Below are 17,535 nucleotides of genomic sequence, written 5' to 3' on the forward strand. Positions count from 1 at the left end.
CCAAAATTAAATAGAGATTTTCTCCCTTGTTATTGTTGCCTCTTTGATATGCTTTCAGACTCTGTCCTATAATTCTTCATCTGAAGTTCCTTCTGGAAATCAGGGACTATAATCATAAACAACCTGTGAATTCTCAAATAGTTGTGATTTTGATACTTATTTGAGACAGTTTCTCTGTAGCTTTTGGAGGCTGTCCTGGAACTTGCTCTGTAGACCAGGCTGGTCTTGAACTCACAGAGATGCCCCTGCCTCTGCCTCTTGAGTGCTGGGATTAAAGGTGTGCACCACTGCCTGTCTGCTCCTCCTTCGTTTAGGAAATGATGTACAATCTTGACATAAAGCAAAGCCTTCCCTGGTTTCTCCCCTGCTATGCTCACTTACCTCCTTCTCTGAGGGTTCTCACTCTCCTAGCTGACTTCAGGTCCCTTATTCATTGTGCCACTTGTTTCTTGCTCTAGTTGGCAGAGTGCCCCTGGGACAGCAGGATCTAAAAATGAGGCAGATTAAAGTGTCATGCAATAGCCAACTTTACTCAGAGCATCAGATAATTTATATTCTGACAGTTAAGAAGAGCCACCTGAGTAAAGTATACAGTCACACAGACAAGCTGCATGTGACAAAAACATGTGTTTCCATAAGGCATATGAAGCAATAATAGACAGTTGTGATGAATAATCTGAAGTGAATTTATTCCTACTTATTACACCTCAGAGTGTCACAAAGCACATTCCAAGAACAACCCACGTTGGGAAGGAACAGAGATTATAAGACTCTTGGAATTGTTTCCTTGGAGTTTTCTCACAAGGTCTCAGAAATCTCCTCCCAGAGCTTCGTTCATGGACCATGTTCTGATACCTTTCTAAACAGTCCACCAACTGGGAATCAAGCCTTCAAGTATATGAGTCTATGGAGGCCATTCTTATTCATCCTACCACAGGGGCTTTTATTTGGTAGTATATGAGGTCTAGTAAGGCATTGTTACCTCTACTAGAAAGATGTAATCTCGTTCTGTATCCCAAGCAGACCTACAACTAAGAATGTAGTTAGTGAAGGCTGGCCTCAAACTCAATGTAATGCTTCTGCCTCAATCCCCCAAGTGTTAGGATTCCAAGCATGAGCTACCACATCTGACTTCAGTTAGGTTCGAAACTTTGAAATGGTTTCATTCAGAGAGTGCTAATAACAACAGTTAATGCCCATTGATTAGCCTTGAGATACCTATGTAAGTAGATAATAAACAAATGTATTTAAAAATTTATTGGTTTATCAAATACTTAACAAATACTTAAGAAAACAAAATAAATGTTTAAAAGAATGCCTACTGAATATTGGGGTAGTTCTAGACACAGAAAGTTGTAGCTTCTGACTTTAAATAAAGCTTTGGAGTGGTATATTAGTCACTTTTCTGTTGCTGTGTTAAAACACCATGACCAAGGTGACTTAAGGAAGAAAGAGTTATGGTTCCAGAGGGATAGGTATTCATGATGGCAAAGTGGAGGAATGGTAGCAAGTGGCAGGAGTGGTGACTGCAGCCAGATGTTGAGAGTTCACACCTTGAATAAAGCACAAAGCAGAGAGTGAACAGGGCATGGCAGAAGTCTTTAATCTCCCAGAGCCTGCCTTTAGATATGTACTTCCTACAACAAGGCCACCTCCTAAATCTGCCCAAATAGTGCCTTCTGAGGGCTAAGGGTTCAAATGCATGAGCCTATGGGAAACATTGTTCTTTTCAAACCACCTTGAGTAATGAAGTTTATAGGTATCTCAGTAATTCCAGTACACATGAAGTGGTGTTAAATTCTGTATACAATGCAAAAAGAATAAGTCGTATAGCAGAAGGAGTAGTCAGCTGATTTGGTGCTCTTTATGTGATTTTTTTTCACTTGAGGTAGGTACAAGAGCTAGTGTTTTTTGAGATGTGTGTGGGAAGAGGGAAGTGTATTCTGGGTAGAGAATGAATGTGTGCAGAAGCACAAAATCAGCCTATGGGAAACTATAGGTAAGCAACATTTTGGGGGAGTTTTCTGTCTAGTCTGGGAAGAAGAACTAGTAAAAGTAAGCAGAAGGTTGTACATGGTTGAGACTTTAATCCCAGCACTCGGGATGCAGAGGCAGAAGGATCTCTGTGAGTTCGAGGCCAGCCTGGTCTACAGAGCGAGTTCCAGGACAGCCTCCAAAAACAGTACAGAGAAACCCTGTCTCGAAAAACATATATATATATATATATATATATATGATATATGTATATCCTGTACTCTAAATATGCTTGAAATAGTTTTAGATGTCCACTGTGTCTAGAATACTAGTATCCCCATGGAGATGGGGTTGAAAGTCAGTGAGCCTATATTCAGGCCATTATTAGGATTCTGGTGGTGTCATGGTGATGTGGGTTACAAGCACTACTACAATTTTTTTAGAATTAAAAATGGTGTGTGAGCCTGCGTATGTGCGCACATGCACACAGGCACATGTGTCTTCAAGTCCCAGTGGAGGCCAGAAGAAATTATTGGGTCCCCTGGAACTGGAGTTATAGGCAGTTGTGAGCTGCCCAGTGTGGATACTGGGAACCAAACCTGGGTCCCCTGCAAGAGCAGCAAACACTCTAAGCTATCTCCAGTTCCCCAGAATCTTAAATAAAATATCTGTTTGTTTATTTGTGTGTGTATGTGTGTGTGTGCGCGCACGCGTGCGCGCGCACGCGCTGGCACCTATAGGGCTAGAAAATTGACTTAGCAGATAATGGTACCTGTTACTAAGCCTGATGACCTGAGTTTAATTCCTAGGATCCACATGATGAAAGGAGAAAACCAATTTCCAAATGTTTCTTGTTATCTCCTCCCATATGTGTGCCATGGCACTGTAATACCCCCACAAACACATACAAATAAGTAAGTAAGCAGGAATGTAGTAAACAAATGTAAAAAGAATAACATAAACTGTCTATATATTAACATCTAGATATATAATTACTTTGACATTTTGAGCATATTCTTTGTTATTTTATTTGTGAGAATAGAATGCAAAGCATATTTTTTCCACTTGAGGTGTTTCTGTTTTGTTTTGTTTTTAAACTGTAATTCCTGATCTCAAATTCTGCCATTTCTTGCTGAAGTCACAGTTGAAATCAAACCTTCCTTTTGCCTCTACTCTCTTCCCTTTAGGTACTGACTCACTAACTTCTGCTTGTGTCATTTCCTCAGAGACCTCTGGCCCAGCACAGTCAGCACACCAGGTCCCTTCATTTTAAGTTGTTAATAAATATGCAGTTCTAAGGGATCTTCAGGTTGGGTAAACTCTAACTGTGTAAGCCTCAGTCACAAATTGCTAAATAGGTCACCACTAAACTGCCCTAAAGCACTTGTGATTTATGCAGTTTGGGGATTTAATCCAGTAGGTAGAAACTAGTATTTTCATCACACACTCACACAATATTTATGTGTGTATATACATATGTATTATGATGATACATACATACATACACAGTGTGAGGTAATTCCTGAATTATTTTTGTTAATTAATTAAGTATCCTCTGTGCTTTGCATAAATCTTGATAATTTGAAGAATTATACTATCATTAGCTAAAATCTTATGAGCAGGATTGATCATTTAGGTTCTTGTAGTATCTAAAGCTATTTGTGCCTGAATATTTACTATTAATTCACAGTACTATATATATAAATTAAAAAGTCAAGCTGAAATGTATTTAAATCCTGTTATATGTGTCCAAAGTGGCTGATTATTCTCAGTGGTTCCTTATAGCACAATTAAATTAAATTTGAGGATTATAATTCAGGCTTAAATTCATCTTTGTATGAAGATTATTTATTTTCTTGTTTATATGGCCAAATATTAAACCATGTGGGATTAAGAGTTGTGACCAAAATACTTAGTGGGTTTGGTCTTTTATATGTGAAATCATTTGATGTTAGTAGCTGTGGCAGCCTTGACCTTTCCAGAGCTTCTGCTGATCAGGTACCCTGAAGATCATATTTCAAAAATCTGGAAACTGTTGACCTTAGTCTTTTCCTTAAGACTCTGTGCTGACGAGTAGAGGGAAGGAGCCCATCAGACAAAGGGTGCAGAGTTTTATATTTCTCTACAACATTCATCTTACGTGTGGCACCATTTTCATCTCTGTTTAAAGGTCAAATTATAGGGTAACTATGTATAGTGCTATATGCCTATAATTTTTAGTACTTGGGAGTTGGAAATAAGAGGATTAGGACTTCTAAGACTAGGCTCTGTTACACAGTGACTTCAAAGTCAGCCTGAGCCACATGAGATTCTGTCCTCAAGAAGCAAGAACCAGGCCATCGAGATAGCATAGCATAGCAGGAAGAGGCATGTATTGTAGAGCCTGGCAGTGTGAGTTCACCCTTCTAGACCCACAAGGTAGAAAAAGAGAGTAGACTCCCACAGGTTGTCCTCTGACTCCATATGTGTGCTGTGACATAATCATGCCCTTCCCAAGTTATTTTGTTATTTATTTATTGAAGCTATTAATTATCTTAAGTTTATGTTCTGATATATAAGATTAAGATCCCACCCAACCCTGAAAAAACTCTTGTTGGTATTTTAGAGGGTCTATTTTAAATAACCCAAGAAGAAACTTTCCAAAACTCAGAATGCTAAAAATACTACATACCTAAATAGTTTTAGTTATATTTACATACTCTAGAACAAGAGGCAATTCTCCTGCCTTAGCCTCCTAGTTGCTAGGATCAGAGCATGAGCCACCATGCTCAGGTATTTTAACCTTATTATCTTGTTTAGGTGTGTGTGTGTGTGTGTGGTGTGTGTGATGGGGAGATATATGCTCACCTGTGTTCACTTGTGTGGCATCCAGAGGACTGCATTGGTTACAGGTACTTCCAGGGCCACACCTGGATTTTTACATGGGTACTAGAGGTCCACACTTAGGTTCTCATTCTTTGAACAGCAAGTATTCTTGCCCACTAAGCCATCTCTCCAGCCTGGTTTTAGTAAACAGTTCAGTAATATTAAATTTAATCCCTATTGTAAAACTGAACTTTTCCATCTTGGCAACTGAAACTGCACCCTAAACAGTTCTCCTTTTCTTTTCCTCTTGGTTCCTATAACCACTCTACTCTGTTTCCATGAAATCTAATTAGCTACCTCCTAGGCATAGAATTGTCTGCAATTTATCTTTTTGTGACTGGCTTATTTCATTTGTCATGATTTTCTTTAGCTTCATTCATGTAACTTGAGATAAGTTTCCTTCTTTTAAAGACTATACAACATTGTATTGTATGTCTTTGTTATTACTTTTTTTTTGGAGACAGGCTTTCTCAGTATACCCTGGCTGTCCTGGAACTCTGTAGAGTAGGATGGCTTTGAACTCACAGAGATCCACCTGTCTCTGCCTTCCAAGTGCTGGGATTAAAGGTGTGCAATTTATAATGTTCTGCTTTTCTGTTTTAAGCCTCTAAATATTTGAGATATTCTTTAAATACCATTTTCTCACAGAATACATAGAAATGGAGAGAGTTTTCAACAACTTTCTTAGATCACTGATGGGAATATTCATTCTAGTCCTTGATGTTACTCTAGATAACTCTGAAATTTGATCTCTCAGGCAGCAGAGTGGACAGAGCCAGTGGTCTGCTATATTGTGAATTCACATCTCTTTAATCCTTTATTAGTTGTCTGGAATGCAGACCCATGTCTGTGATGTTCTTAGCTCTATTGTGACATCACAAACCCCACCATGAGGGAACCTAGCTACGCACTGGAGCTGGTCTACTAGGTGCTGATCGCATGCTGTGCTACAACACTGTGAGGTTTCCCCAGTATAAGTGTCATTATTAGAACTTTTTTTTTTAAAGTTCCAAAGCCAAGTGAGGCTATCAATCGCATCACCTACTCTGTTTCTTCAGATTAACTACTGTCTGTAGTGGGTTCTCAGTGGATGTGGTGGCATCAGCATAACCTATGCTTCAGGCATCCTATAGAAGAAGATTATTCTTCAGGGGATCTGGATAAAAAGGTAAATTCTTATCTGCTGTGAATTCATTCTAAATATTTTAAAGCCTCAGGAAAAGAGCTTCAAATTATAAAGTATAATGCATGCCACCTTTATGTTTTTAACTTGTTTTTGAGAAGATGCCTATTTGATTTTTGGAATGAGATATGTACACTCTCAGCTCTCTCTGTGTCTTTTGCCTTCTCTTCATTTAGGCTCTGTATGCTGACGTTTCCTCCCCTTTGACACTAGATCACTTCTTTCCTCTGCTGCATCATTTTCTAATTCCTTGCCTTGATTTTTCTTTTAGGAATTGAGCACTATCCAGAATCTTTGTTTCCCCAGTTGTCTTCCTTTCTGACTTGGGAGGTCAGGAGCTTGGATGCTTTCTTCTCAGTCCCCACTGACTAAGCACTGGCATGTGAAACCGTGACTAAGTACCCAGAGGATAGTTAGTGAATACAAGAGGAAGTTAATTGCAAATATTTTGCATTCCTGTGAAATTTTTGATTATTAAAATTGTTTTAGGGCAGCTAGAGAGATGGTCCAGGAGTTAAAAGTACTAACTGTTCTCACCTCACCTCAAACACTCATCTTTATTTTCTCTTACTACATTTCCCATTGCACTAAGGAAGATATCTCAAGTTGTATCATGCTTGCATATCTGTTAACTTCTACTTAGACATTATAAAATTAAATTATATTTACATAGCACTTGTTTTTTCAGAGGTTCAGTTTCCAGCATTCAGATGATGCCAGAAAAACCACCTGTAATTCTAGTTTCAAAGCAACCTAGTTCCTTCTTCCAACCTGCATGTATGTGATGCACATATATAGATGCAGGAAAAACATTCATACATAAAATGAACTAGTCAAAAAAATTTTTTTGGTGGTACACAGCGGTACATGTCTATAATCCTAGTACTCAGGAGGCTGAGATAGAATTGCAAGTTTGAGGCCCTCCTCAACTACATAGTAACATCCTATCTCACAGACACAAAGGAACAAACACAAAAAGTAATAACAGCCTTAGAATTTTGATGTATATAAGAGAGACTTCGATGTTTCTATCTGTATATTTTAACTCAAGTGCACTTTATTGTCTTATAAGTAGGTGGTTTTTTTTGATTGGTTTATGTTTGATACATGGTCTCCTGTAGCCCAGGCTGGCTTTAAACCTGCAGTCCTCCTACATCTGCCTCCTTAATGCTGGGATTATAGGGGTATGCTGCCGTGCCTAGTTTACTAATTCTCCAGTGTTTCCAAAGCCTTTAAAGAATTCTTTGCATGCCGTAAATAAAGTAATTACGTATGTCTATGGATTCCTCTCTTGATATTATTCAAGTATGCACTTTCCTCATGAGTTCTAATCTAAAATTCCAACCCTTAATTCTTTTTTAAACATTCATCTTTAAATAGATTTAATCTTAGCCTGCTTAAAACTGAATTTATCTAGTCATCTGAGGTGAAATACTTTTTACTTATCCATTTTGAGCTTTAGTAGCAGATAAATGTTCTTGAGTCTTTACCTCTGTTCTTTCTATATCTTGTATATGTACACCTTACTTTGAAGATAGCCAAATATTCAGTTGCAGGCCATATAGTCACTAAAATAACAATACTAATAAATTGAGGGGGGTGCAGGAAGCCATGTGAATTTTGTTGTTGTTTTTCCCCAGTTAATGGTACCAGAGTGTGAGTTCCATCTTGTAGAGCAGGCTTTAAATCCAGCCTGAAAGTGCATGCTTGTTCCCATGATATTCTTATCACACTATTGCATTATGTGAGCATACCTTGCCAGGACAATAGTTTGTGTAGCACACAAGGTTCACAACTGGGTGAGATTGTTCACTACTTTTCTCTCCTGGAAGCATGCACCATGAAGCTAGCCAGTAAGGGATGAAGCTTCTAGGTTGGTACTAGCTTGATTTCTCCTTGTTCTGTATGACTCAAGTGTGTGTTATCTTCAGCAGTAGGGTCTTACTGTCAAGTTCTGGAGGGTAACCAAGAGCAATAGCAACAGCTTGTAATGTTTGGTGGCAGGGGCACTCCATGGGACTTCACTGGTCAGCAGCTCCAAAGGTGGTAACCGATATTTAACACTGAACTTTTTATTCGTAGCCTATGGTGTCTAGGAGGGGCATTGTCCCCATTATCAGGTGACATCATTTAATCTCCTTTTATATGTATCTATAAATATTTTAGGAAACTTCTCTAGTAGCAGTTTCTATATGGCTTTTTCAAAGGTCTTTAGTGTTATCCCACCCATACTTCTCTATCCTGCCTTCCTATTACTTGCCCCAGTTAACGTTTTCTGTTATTTTTCCTTTCCCTGCTCATACTACATACTTGTCTTCTGTCCCTCTTCACTTTAAGCCAACCCCCTGTGGTACCTTACTAGTTATTTTTTTTAACCTTTATGGGTATTTTAGTTTACATAGAATTATCTAAAAATTCAAAGGTAGTATCCATGAAGGAGAGAGAACATGTGACATTTGTCTTTCTGGATTCATGCTATCTCACTCAAAGTGATTATTTTCAAATCCTTTCATTTACCTGTGAATTTCATAATTTCATTTTTCTTTGCAGCTGAATAATATTCTATTGTGTGAACGTACCACATTTCCATTATCTATTTATCAATTGATGGACATCTAGTCTGTTTCCCCTTTCTGGCTTTTGTGAATATAGTAACAGTAAATACTGATATAGAGTGCTTTGGGAAAATGCCTAGGAGCTAAAGCTGGGTTATATGAGGCACTTATTTCTAGCTTTCTCGGGGACCTCACACTGATTTGCATATTGGAAGCACAGTTTGTACTCCCACCAGCAGTGAATGTGTTTCACCTTCCTCACTACACACCAGCATTTGTTGCCCTTAAAAAACAAAATCATAGTCATTTTAACTGGGATAAGGTGAAATATCACAGTGGTTTTAGTTTGCATGTTTCTGATGGCTAAAGATGTTGAATGTTTAGAAATATATTTATCAGCTCTTTGTAGTTCTTTTTTTGAGATTTTCTGTTTCATGTTCCATTTTAAGTTGGGTTTACTTGTTTATTATTTGCATTCTTTGTATATTTTAGATACTAACCCTTTGTCAGATGTCTAGGTGGTAAAGATTTTTCCCATTATGGAGGCTGCTTTGTCTCTGGAACGATAACTTTTTTTGCTGTACAGAAGCTTTTTAGTTTCATAACATTCCGTTTGTCACTTGTTGGCTAATGGTTGTATTAATGACATCCTGTTCAGAAAAATCCTTTCCTGTGGCTATAAGTTGAAGCATATTCCCTACTTTCTCCTCAGGTTCAGGGTCTTACATTGATGTCCTTGATTCATGTGGAGTTGAACTTTGTGCAGGGTGAAAGATAAGGTTCTGCTTTTATTCTTTTTATGTTTGACTGACACCATTTATTGAAGATACTGTCTTTTCTTCAACATGTATTTTGGCCTCTTTGTTGAAAATGAGGTGATTGTGGGAATGTAGGCTTACCCTTGGTTCTTCAGTTTTATTATATTGACTGATGTGTCTGTTTTAATGACAATACCATGTTGTTTTTCTTACTGTAGCTCTCAAGTATTACTTGCAATCAGGAGTGGTGATACTTCAGCAGTGTTTTTATTGCTCAGGATTACATTAGCTAGTCTGGGTATTTTATGTTTTCATGTGAAATTTGAGATTAATTCTTCAACTTTTGTGAAGAATTTTATTGAAATTTTGGTAGGGATCAAATTTGAATCTATAGATTGCCTTAAGTAGGATGGTTATTTTTACAACATTAATCTTACCAATCCAGTAGTTTCTCCTCCTAATATCTTCTTCAGTTTTTTTCTTCAGTATTGAATTTTCATTGTGCAGATCTTTCATTTCTTTGGTTAGATATATTTCAAGATTTGTTTTTTGAGTCTGTTGTAAATGGGATTGTTTACCAGGTTTCCTTTTCAATATGTTTGTCATTTGGTATGTAGGAAGGCTACTGATTTTTATACATTAATTTTGTATTCTGCTACCTAACTCTATCAGCTGTTGTAATTTTCTGGTGGATTTTTGAGGGTCTTTAATGCATAGAATCATATCATCTGAGTTAAAAATACTTATTTTCCTGTTTTCTATTTGTTTCCCCTCTTTTCTCTTATTGCTCTAGTTAGGCTTCATGAGCTATATCAAAGAGGAATGGAGAAAGTATATCTCCTTGCCTTATTTCTAATTTTAGTAGTAATACTTAGAAATTTATTTATATAATTTGTTCATTTACCATTTTCATGATGTGGGCTCATTATTCCTTGACTGACATATGTTTCCTCTATGCCTAGATTCCTTGGCACTTTTTTTGGGGGGGGTCATATCTGTTCTTTTTTTAAAGTTTTTTTTTACATTTTTTTAAATTTAAATTAGAAACAAGGTTGCTTCACATGTCAGTCCCAGCTCCTCGTCATTTCCCCCATCCCATGCCCCCCACTAATGTCCCCAACCCCCCACCCAGTCCCTACTCCATTCCCCAGGGAGGGTGAGACCCTCCATGAGGGTGTCCAGAATCTGTCATTTCATTCAGAGCAGGGCCTAGGCCCTCCCCCAAGAGTTCAGGCTGAGAGAGCATCCCTCATTGTGGGATGGACACCCGAAGTTCATTTGTATGCCAGGGATAAATACTGATCTCCTACCCAAGGCCCCATAGATTTCCTAGGCCTCCTCATTGACACCCACATTCAGGGGGTCTGGATCAATCCCATGCTGGCCTCCCAGCCATCAGTCTGGGGTCCAAGAGCTCCCCCTTTTCAGATCAGCTGTTTCTGTGGGTTAAACCAGCCCAGTCTTGACCCCTTTGCTCATCAGTCCTCCCTCACTGTCACTGGGTTCCAGGAGTTCAGTTCACTGTTTAGCTGTGGGCGTCTGCCTCTGCTTACATCAGTCATTGGTTGAAGGTTCTAGGATGGCATATAAGGAAGTAGTTGAACTCATTATCAGGGAGGGGCATTTATGGTAGTCTTTCCACTATTGCTTAGTTTTCCAGTTGGTGTCATCCTTGTAGATTTCTGGAAATCTCACTAGTGCCAGATCTTTCCTCAAACCTATAATGACTTCCTCTATTATGGTGTCTCTCTTACTGTTCTCTTCTATTCTTCCCCCACTGAACCTTCCTGTTCCCTCATGTCCTCCTCTCCCCTCCTCTTCTCCTCCTCTCTAACCCCTTCTCCTTTCCCTGTCCTCTCCCCCCATGCTCCCAATCTGCTCAGGAGATCTTGCCTCATTCCCCTTCTCTAGGATACAATGAATATCTCTCTTAGGGTCCTTCCTGTTTCCCAGACTCTCTGGCAGTGGGATTGTAGGCTCGTACTCCCTAGATCCATGTCTAAAATCCATATATGATCCTTGGTGCCTTTAACATGAAGGAATATTGGATTTTATCAAAGCCCTTTTCTGCATCTGATGAGATGATATTGAGTCGCTTTATGTGGTAATATTACACCTATTGTTATGTATGTTGACATCTCTGTATCTCTGGGTGAAGATGACTTGATTGTAGTGGATGATACTTTTCTTTCCTTTTTTTTTTTTTTTTTTGAGACTGAGTTTCTCTGTATGCCCTTGACTGTCCTGGAACTTGTTCTGTAGACCAGGATGTCCTTAAACTCTAAGCGATCTGTCTGCTTCTGCTTCTGCCTCCCTAGTGCTGGGATTAAAGGCATGTGCCACCACTGCTTGGTTTTGGATGATACTTTTAAGTGTTCTTGAAATTGGTTTACAAGTATTTTATTGATAATTTTTGCATTTATATTCAACAGAAATATTGGCCTATAATCCTATAATTTTGTTGTTGTTACCTATCTGGTTTTGTTATCAGGACAGTACTGGCTTTATAAAAACAATGTGTAGATCTGAGCAGTAGTGGTGCATGCCTTTAATACCAGCACTTGAGAAGGAAGAGGCAGGTGGATCTCTGAGTTCAGGGCTAGCCTGGTCTACAGAAAGAGTTCCAGGACAGCCAGAGCTGTTACACAGAGAAATCTCGTCTTGAAAAAGCAAAAGCAAAGCAAAGCAAAACAAAACAAAACAAAAAACAAGAATCCAATGTGTTGAAAGGAAGTGTTTTTTTTTTCCTTTATAGAAATGTTGGAAGAATATTGGTAATAGTTCTTTGAAGGTTTGGCAAATTCTGCATTGAATCCACTTGCCTGTAGACTTTTTCTAGTTGGGAAATTTAAAAAAGATTTTATTTTTATGTGTGTATGGCTTTCAAGTATGTATTTGATCCCCTGAAATTGGAATTAGGGGCAGTTGTGAGCTCATATTTGGGTAAGCATAGCTTTCTCTCTAGCCTCTAGTTAGGGGGATTTTGCATTACTAATTCTGTCTCATTGTTTGCTATTGGTCTGTTTGAAGTATTTATTTCATCATAGTTTAACTTTGGTGGGTTATATGCAGATAGAAATTAATTTTTTAAGATTTTCCAGTTTAATGGAGCATAAAAATTTAAAGTATGTCTGTGATTCTCTGATTTTCCCTAGTGTTTTTTATATTTTCTCCCTTTTCATCTCAAATTTTATTGATTCAGATTTTTTTCTCTTAGTTTTTTTTGTTTGTTAATTTCACCAGAACAGTGGTTCTCAGCCTTCCTAATACAGCTCCTTATATTGTGGTGACCCCAACTGTACAGTTATTTTTGTTGCTGTTTCATAGCTGTAATTTTGCTACTGTTATGAATCATAATATAAATATCTGTGTTTTCTGATGGTTTCAGGTGACCCTTTGTGTAAGGGTCCTTTGACACCACCCCAAAGGTGTCAAGACTCATAGGTTGAGAACTATTGCACAAGTGGTTTGTCAAGCTTGCTAACTTTTTCTTAGAACCAACTCTTTGACTCTGTATTTTTTAATTTGCTTAATTTCACCCTTATTTTACCCTCTGTTGTCCACTATTTTTGGGTGGTGCTTGTTTTTACTTTTTCAAGTGCATCATTAAGTGTTAGTTTGAGATCTCTCAAAAATTTTCAAGACATTTTTTATGTGTATGAGTATTCATGTGCATTTTGTGTATTGTACCACATCCATGTATGATATACCCTTGGAGGTCAGAAGAGGGCATCTGAGCCTCTGGAACTGGAGTTACAGTTACAGTTATAAATCATCTTGTAGGTGCTGGGGACTGAACTTGGATACTCTGCAAGATCAGTAAGTACTCTTATCCACTGAGCCATCTTTCCAGTCCTCCCAATTTTTTTGTGGTAAGCACTTAGTGCAATAAACCTTCCTCTTAGGGACTGTCTTCATGGTCCCATAAATTTTAGTATGTTTTCATTTTCAGTCAATTCTAGGAATTTTAAATTTTCTATTTTAGTTTTTTTTTTTTTTTTGCTTAACCCAATCACCATTCAGTAGTGTGTTTGTTAGTCTCTACAGGTTTATGTACTTTCTGGAGTTTCTCTTGCTGTTGACAACCAGGTTTGCTCCATTTTAGTCAGATAGAATACAGGATGTTACCACACTTTTCCTATTATAATTTTTGGTTTCCAGCACTCAGATGGTGACTCACAATCATTGATGTCCTCTTCTGACCTCCATGAGTAGCAAGCACACACATGTAGTGCTTGTGCATATATTGTTTTATGGGGCTATTGTTAAACATTAGAATTGTATTTCTGTTTGTTTATTAGTTACATTTGCTTGGAATAACTTTCCATTCTTTTATTGTAAGGTGGTGTGTATCATTGATGGTATTTCTTTCTTTCTTTTTTCTTTTTTCTTTTTTTTTTCCGAGACAGGGTTTCTCTGTATTGCTTTGGAGCCTGTCCTGGAACTCACTCTGTAGACCAGGCTGGCCTGGAACTCACAGAGATCCTTCTGCCTCTGCCTCCCGAGTGCTGGGATTAAAGGCGTGCAACACCAATGCCCGGCCGATGGTGTTTCTTTTTTTTTTTATGGTATTTTTTTAAAATTTAAATTAGAAACAAGCTTGCTTCACATGTCAATCCTAGCTCCCTCTCCCTCCCCTCCTCCCCTGTCCCCCACCAACCTTCCCCCTCCCATGGTGTTTCTTAGAAGCACAAAAAAGATGGGTCCTGTCTTCTAATGCAGTTTGATAGTTTGTGTCTATTTGTTGGGGGAATTGAGATCATTAATATTAAGATTTACCATTGAGAGATGTATATTAACTACTTTCATATTGTTGTTTTTAATGTCATTTTCTTAAACTTATTTTGAGTAACTGTTTTGGAGTTATTTATTATCTGTGACCGGCAGGGTGTGTTTATCCTTTTCTTCAGACTGAAGTATTCTTCCAGTAATCTATGCAAGCTGCCTTAATGGTCATAACTTAATTTAATTTTTTTATCATGGAAAGATTTATTTCTCCTTAAATATTAATAGTTTGGTTGAGTATAATGATTTTGATCCCTTTATAATATGTTGTGGGGAATTTCTTTTCTGGCTCCTCTATTTGGAGTTCTGTAGGCCTCTTGTATTTGGATGGGTATTTTTTTCTCTAGGCTAGGAATGTTTTCTTCTATGGTTTTTGTTTTGTTTTGTTTTTGAGGCCAAGTCTCACTATATAGCACTAACTGACCTGGAACTGTCTGGCTAGACCTCAGGCTCACAAATATCTACCTGCCTCAGCTGGTATTCAAGACTGCATGCTACAATACCTAGCTCTTCTGTGGTTTTATTGAAAATATATTCTATGCCTTCAGTATGGTTGGGTCCTTTTATTCTCATAATCTACAGGTTAGATCTTTACCTGGTATCCCACTGTCTCTTCATGTTTATTTCAAAACTTCTCAATTGACCTTCCATTTCCTCTGCCTTATTCTCCAGGGCCAGACTCTCTTTTCCCATGGTCCATTTCATTGGGAAGGCTTTCCACTGAGATTTATATTTGGCTTATTGAGTTTTGCATTTCTACCATCATTTCAGTTTGGCTTTTCTTCAGCAATTCTGTTTCTGTTGGATTCTGTTTTCACATCTTGGGTTGACTTCCTAACATCCTTATTTCATTCATCTCATTGTTTTTGCCTTTTTGGAGTATATTCATGTCTTCTATGAGTTATTTCAACATGATTATAATGATTCTGAATTCCTTGGAAAATTTTCCAGGTTACTTTCATTAGGTTCTATTATTATGGGATGTAGTTATGGGGGAGCCATGACATCTTGGTTTTTGTTGTTGTTTTTACACTGGAACTTGTGTATCTGGAGTAGTTTGTTGGTTGATTTTCTTTCTTCCCTTCCTCCCTCCCCTCTTTCCTCCCCTCTCCTCCTTTCCCTTCCTTCCTTTCTTTTGTTGTCTTCCTCCAGTGGAAGTATTTACAGTGTTCAGGAAGGTACTTAGTTGTAGGTCTGAGAGGCCTGCTTTCTTCTGTAAGGCTGGATGGTGCAGGGAGAATCTGAACAGCATAGGTGGGCCTAAACAGGGGAAGCTGGGTTTCCTGCATGCTACAGGAGGATGTGCAGGCAAAATTCCTAGGTCAGGCACCATAGGTGGACCTATCACTGGAGACAATGACCAGCACCTGGAGTGTGATTTCAGGATGGTATAGATGGACCTAAGCATGGGAAGTGGGATACAGGAGGCTATGGGGCCAGGCTCCTGCTGCAAGGGGTTCCTGGTTGTGTTGCCATGTGAGCTTTGAATGAGTAATGGTGAAGTTTTAAGTTCATTAACTCTATCAATACAGTTACAGGCTTAATGCTTACCATTTACCAGCTTTCTCAAAGCTAGTGAGCATATAGAATGGCAATTTTGCAGGTTAAGTGCTTTTTTGTTTAAAAAGATACATCTAAAGTCTAACATCAAGGGTACATTATTTTTGTTTTAGGAGTTTAATGATGTCTCTTAAGCTTTTGGCTGCCCAGAGTTTGGGCATAACAGAATTATCATTGTAGAATTCACTTAGCTCACCTCTAGGATTTTAGTACAGCTTGTGTTGGAGGGAACTTACAACTTGTTTCTTAATTAGTTTTGTTTTGTTTTTCTGAGACAGAGTTTTACTATGTAGCTCTTGGCTGGCCTGGAACTCACTATGTAGATCAGGCTGGCCTCAAGCTCACAGTGGTCTGCCTGTCTCCTGAGGACTGGGATAAAAGGCATGCACTACTGTGCCTTGCCCAGGTAATCCTTAAAAGACATATTTTTATATTATTATTTTGTATGTGTATGGGTGTGAATATATGTGTGCCATGGTGTGTATGTAGAAGTCAGAGAACAACTTGTGGGAGTCAGTTATCTTCTTCTATGATGTAGTTCCAGGATCAAACACAGGCCATTAGTCTTGACAGCAAGAGTTTTTACTCACTGAGTCATCTTGTTGGCCTGCTGGCCTGTACCAGGTAGTCTTGACGCTAAACTGTTTCTGCTAGAACTATTGTTTAATATGGAGGCCTGAGTAATATACTTGAAAGATAAAGTAACTGAAAGCATGGTCTCTCTCTCTCTCTCTCTCTCTCTCTCTCTCTCTCTCTCTCTCTCTCTCTCTCTCTCTCTCTCTCTCTCTCTCACACACACACACACACACACACACAGCTAGTTTTATGTCAACTCCTTCTGAGTGGAGGGAGCCTCAATTAAGAAAATGAAGATTGCTGGGTGTTGGTGGCTCATGCCTTTAGTCCCAGCACTTGGGAGGCAGAGGCAGGGGGAATCTCTGTGAGTTCGAGGCCAGCCTGGTCTACAGAGCAAGTTCCAGGAAGCCTCCAAAAACAATACAGAGAAACCCTGTCTCGAAAAAACAAAACAAAACAAAACAAACAAAAAAATCAATAACCAAAAAACAATGAAGATCAGCTGGTGGAGGATTTTCTTAATCCATGGGGGAGAGCCCAGCCCATTGTGATGGTACTGCTCCTGGTGGTCCTGGGGTGTATAAGAAAACAGGCTGACCAAGCCAGATGGAGCAAACCAGGAGGCAGAACTCCTGAATGGCCCTGCATGGCGTCTGCATCAGTTCTTGCCTCCAGGTTCCTGCCCTGCTTGAATTTCTGCCCTGACTTCCCTCAGTGAGGCATTGCTACCTGGAAGTGTAAACTGATCTAACCCTTTTCTCAGCAAGTTGCTTTGCTCATGGTGTTTAATCACAGAAATAGTAACCCTAATTAGGAATGTGTGTGTGTGTGTACATACATATATATAATTTTTAAAAGCTTATGATTCATTCTTGCTTTAGTTCTTCAAAAGATCTCATCCTTTGAAGCTGGAGTGTTTCTCTACAGGAAGTAAATGCACAGATTGCAGATCCTCATTCACAGTGAAACTTTTAAGGATATTTTAGTTTTCTTGAGTTTCTCTGATGTAGTTTCATTATCATCAAATGTCTCACCTTTTTTTTTTTATTAAAAAAAGGAAAACAGCAAATCATTGAGATGCACTGAATCTCTGGCAGGGTTTGTCAGAACTCTGATTCTGTGGAGTAAAGTCTTTCCATTTTCCCACCATCAGCTTGACATTGTGCTATGCCTGTAGTCTACTTACTGAGGAGGTCAATTGGTAAATCCCAGAGTGTGAGCCCCCTATCTATGAAAACAAAAGAGAAAAGCAAGTGTTGGGTAAGGACACCTGCAGAGG

General features: G+C 38.6%; 1 protein-coding gene across 29 annotated transcripts in view; it reads left to right on the forward strand.

Annotated features, from left to right (window-relative positions):
* The window catches only part of Crem (cAMP responsive element modulator), an 81,068-nt gene that overhangs the window by 26,529 nt on the left and 37,004 nt on the right, over nucleotides 1-17,535 (forward strand). For 8 of the 29 annotated variants that reach the window (XM_040755367.1, XM_040755369.1, XM_040755370.1 and 5 more), the window contains one exon: nucleotides 13,119-13,154. The exons of 15 other annotated variants lie outside the window; for them this stretch is intronic. In XM_040755367.1, the coding sequence (XP_040611301.1) occupies nucleotides 13,119-13,154 (36 nt within the window). Of the gene's footprint in view, nucleotides 1-5,748; nucleotides 6,008-13,118; nucleotides 13,155-17,535 lie in introns of those variants that run through there. 6 more of the 29 variants (XM_021235999.2, XM_040755376.1, XM_040755365.1 and 3 more) reach the window with 5 other exon arrangements.

This window comes from Mesocricetus auratus, unplaced genomic scaffold (genome assembly GCF_017639785.1).
Source record: "Mesocricetus auratus isolate SY011 unplaced genomic scaffold, BCM_Maur_2.0 Super-Scaffold_100013, whole genome shotgun sequence".
Classification (NCBI taxonomy): domain Eukaryota; kingdom Metazoa; phylum Chordata; class Mammalia; order Rodentia; family Cricetidae; genus Mesocricetus; species Mesocricetus auratus.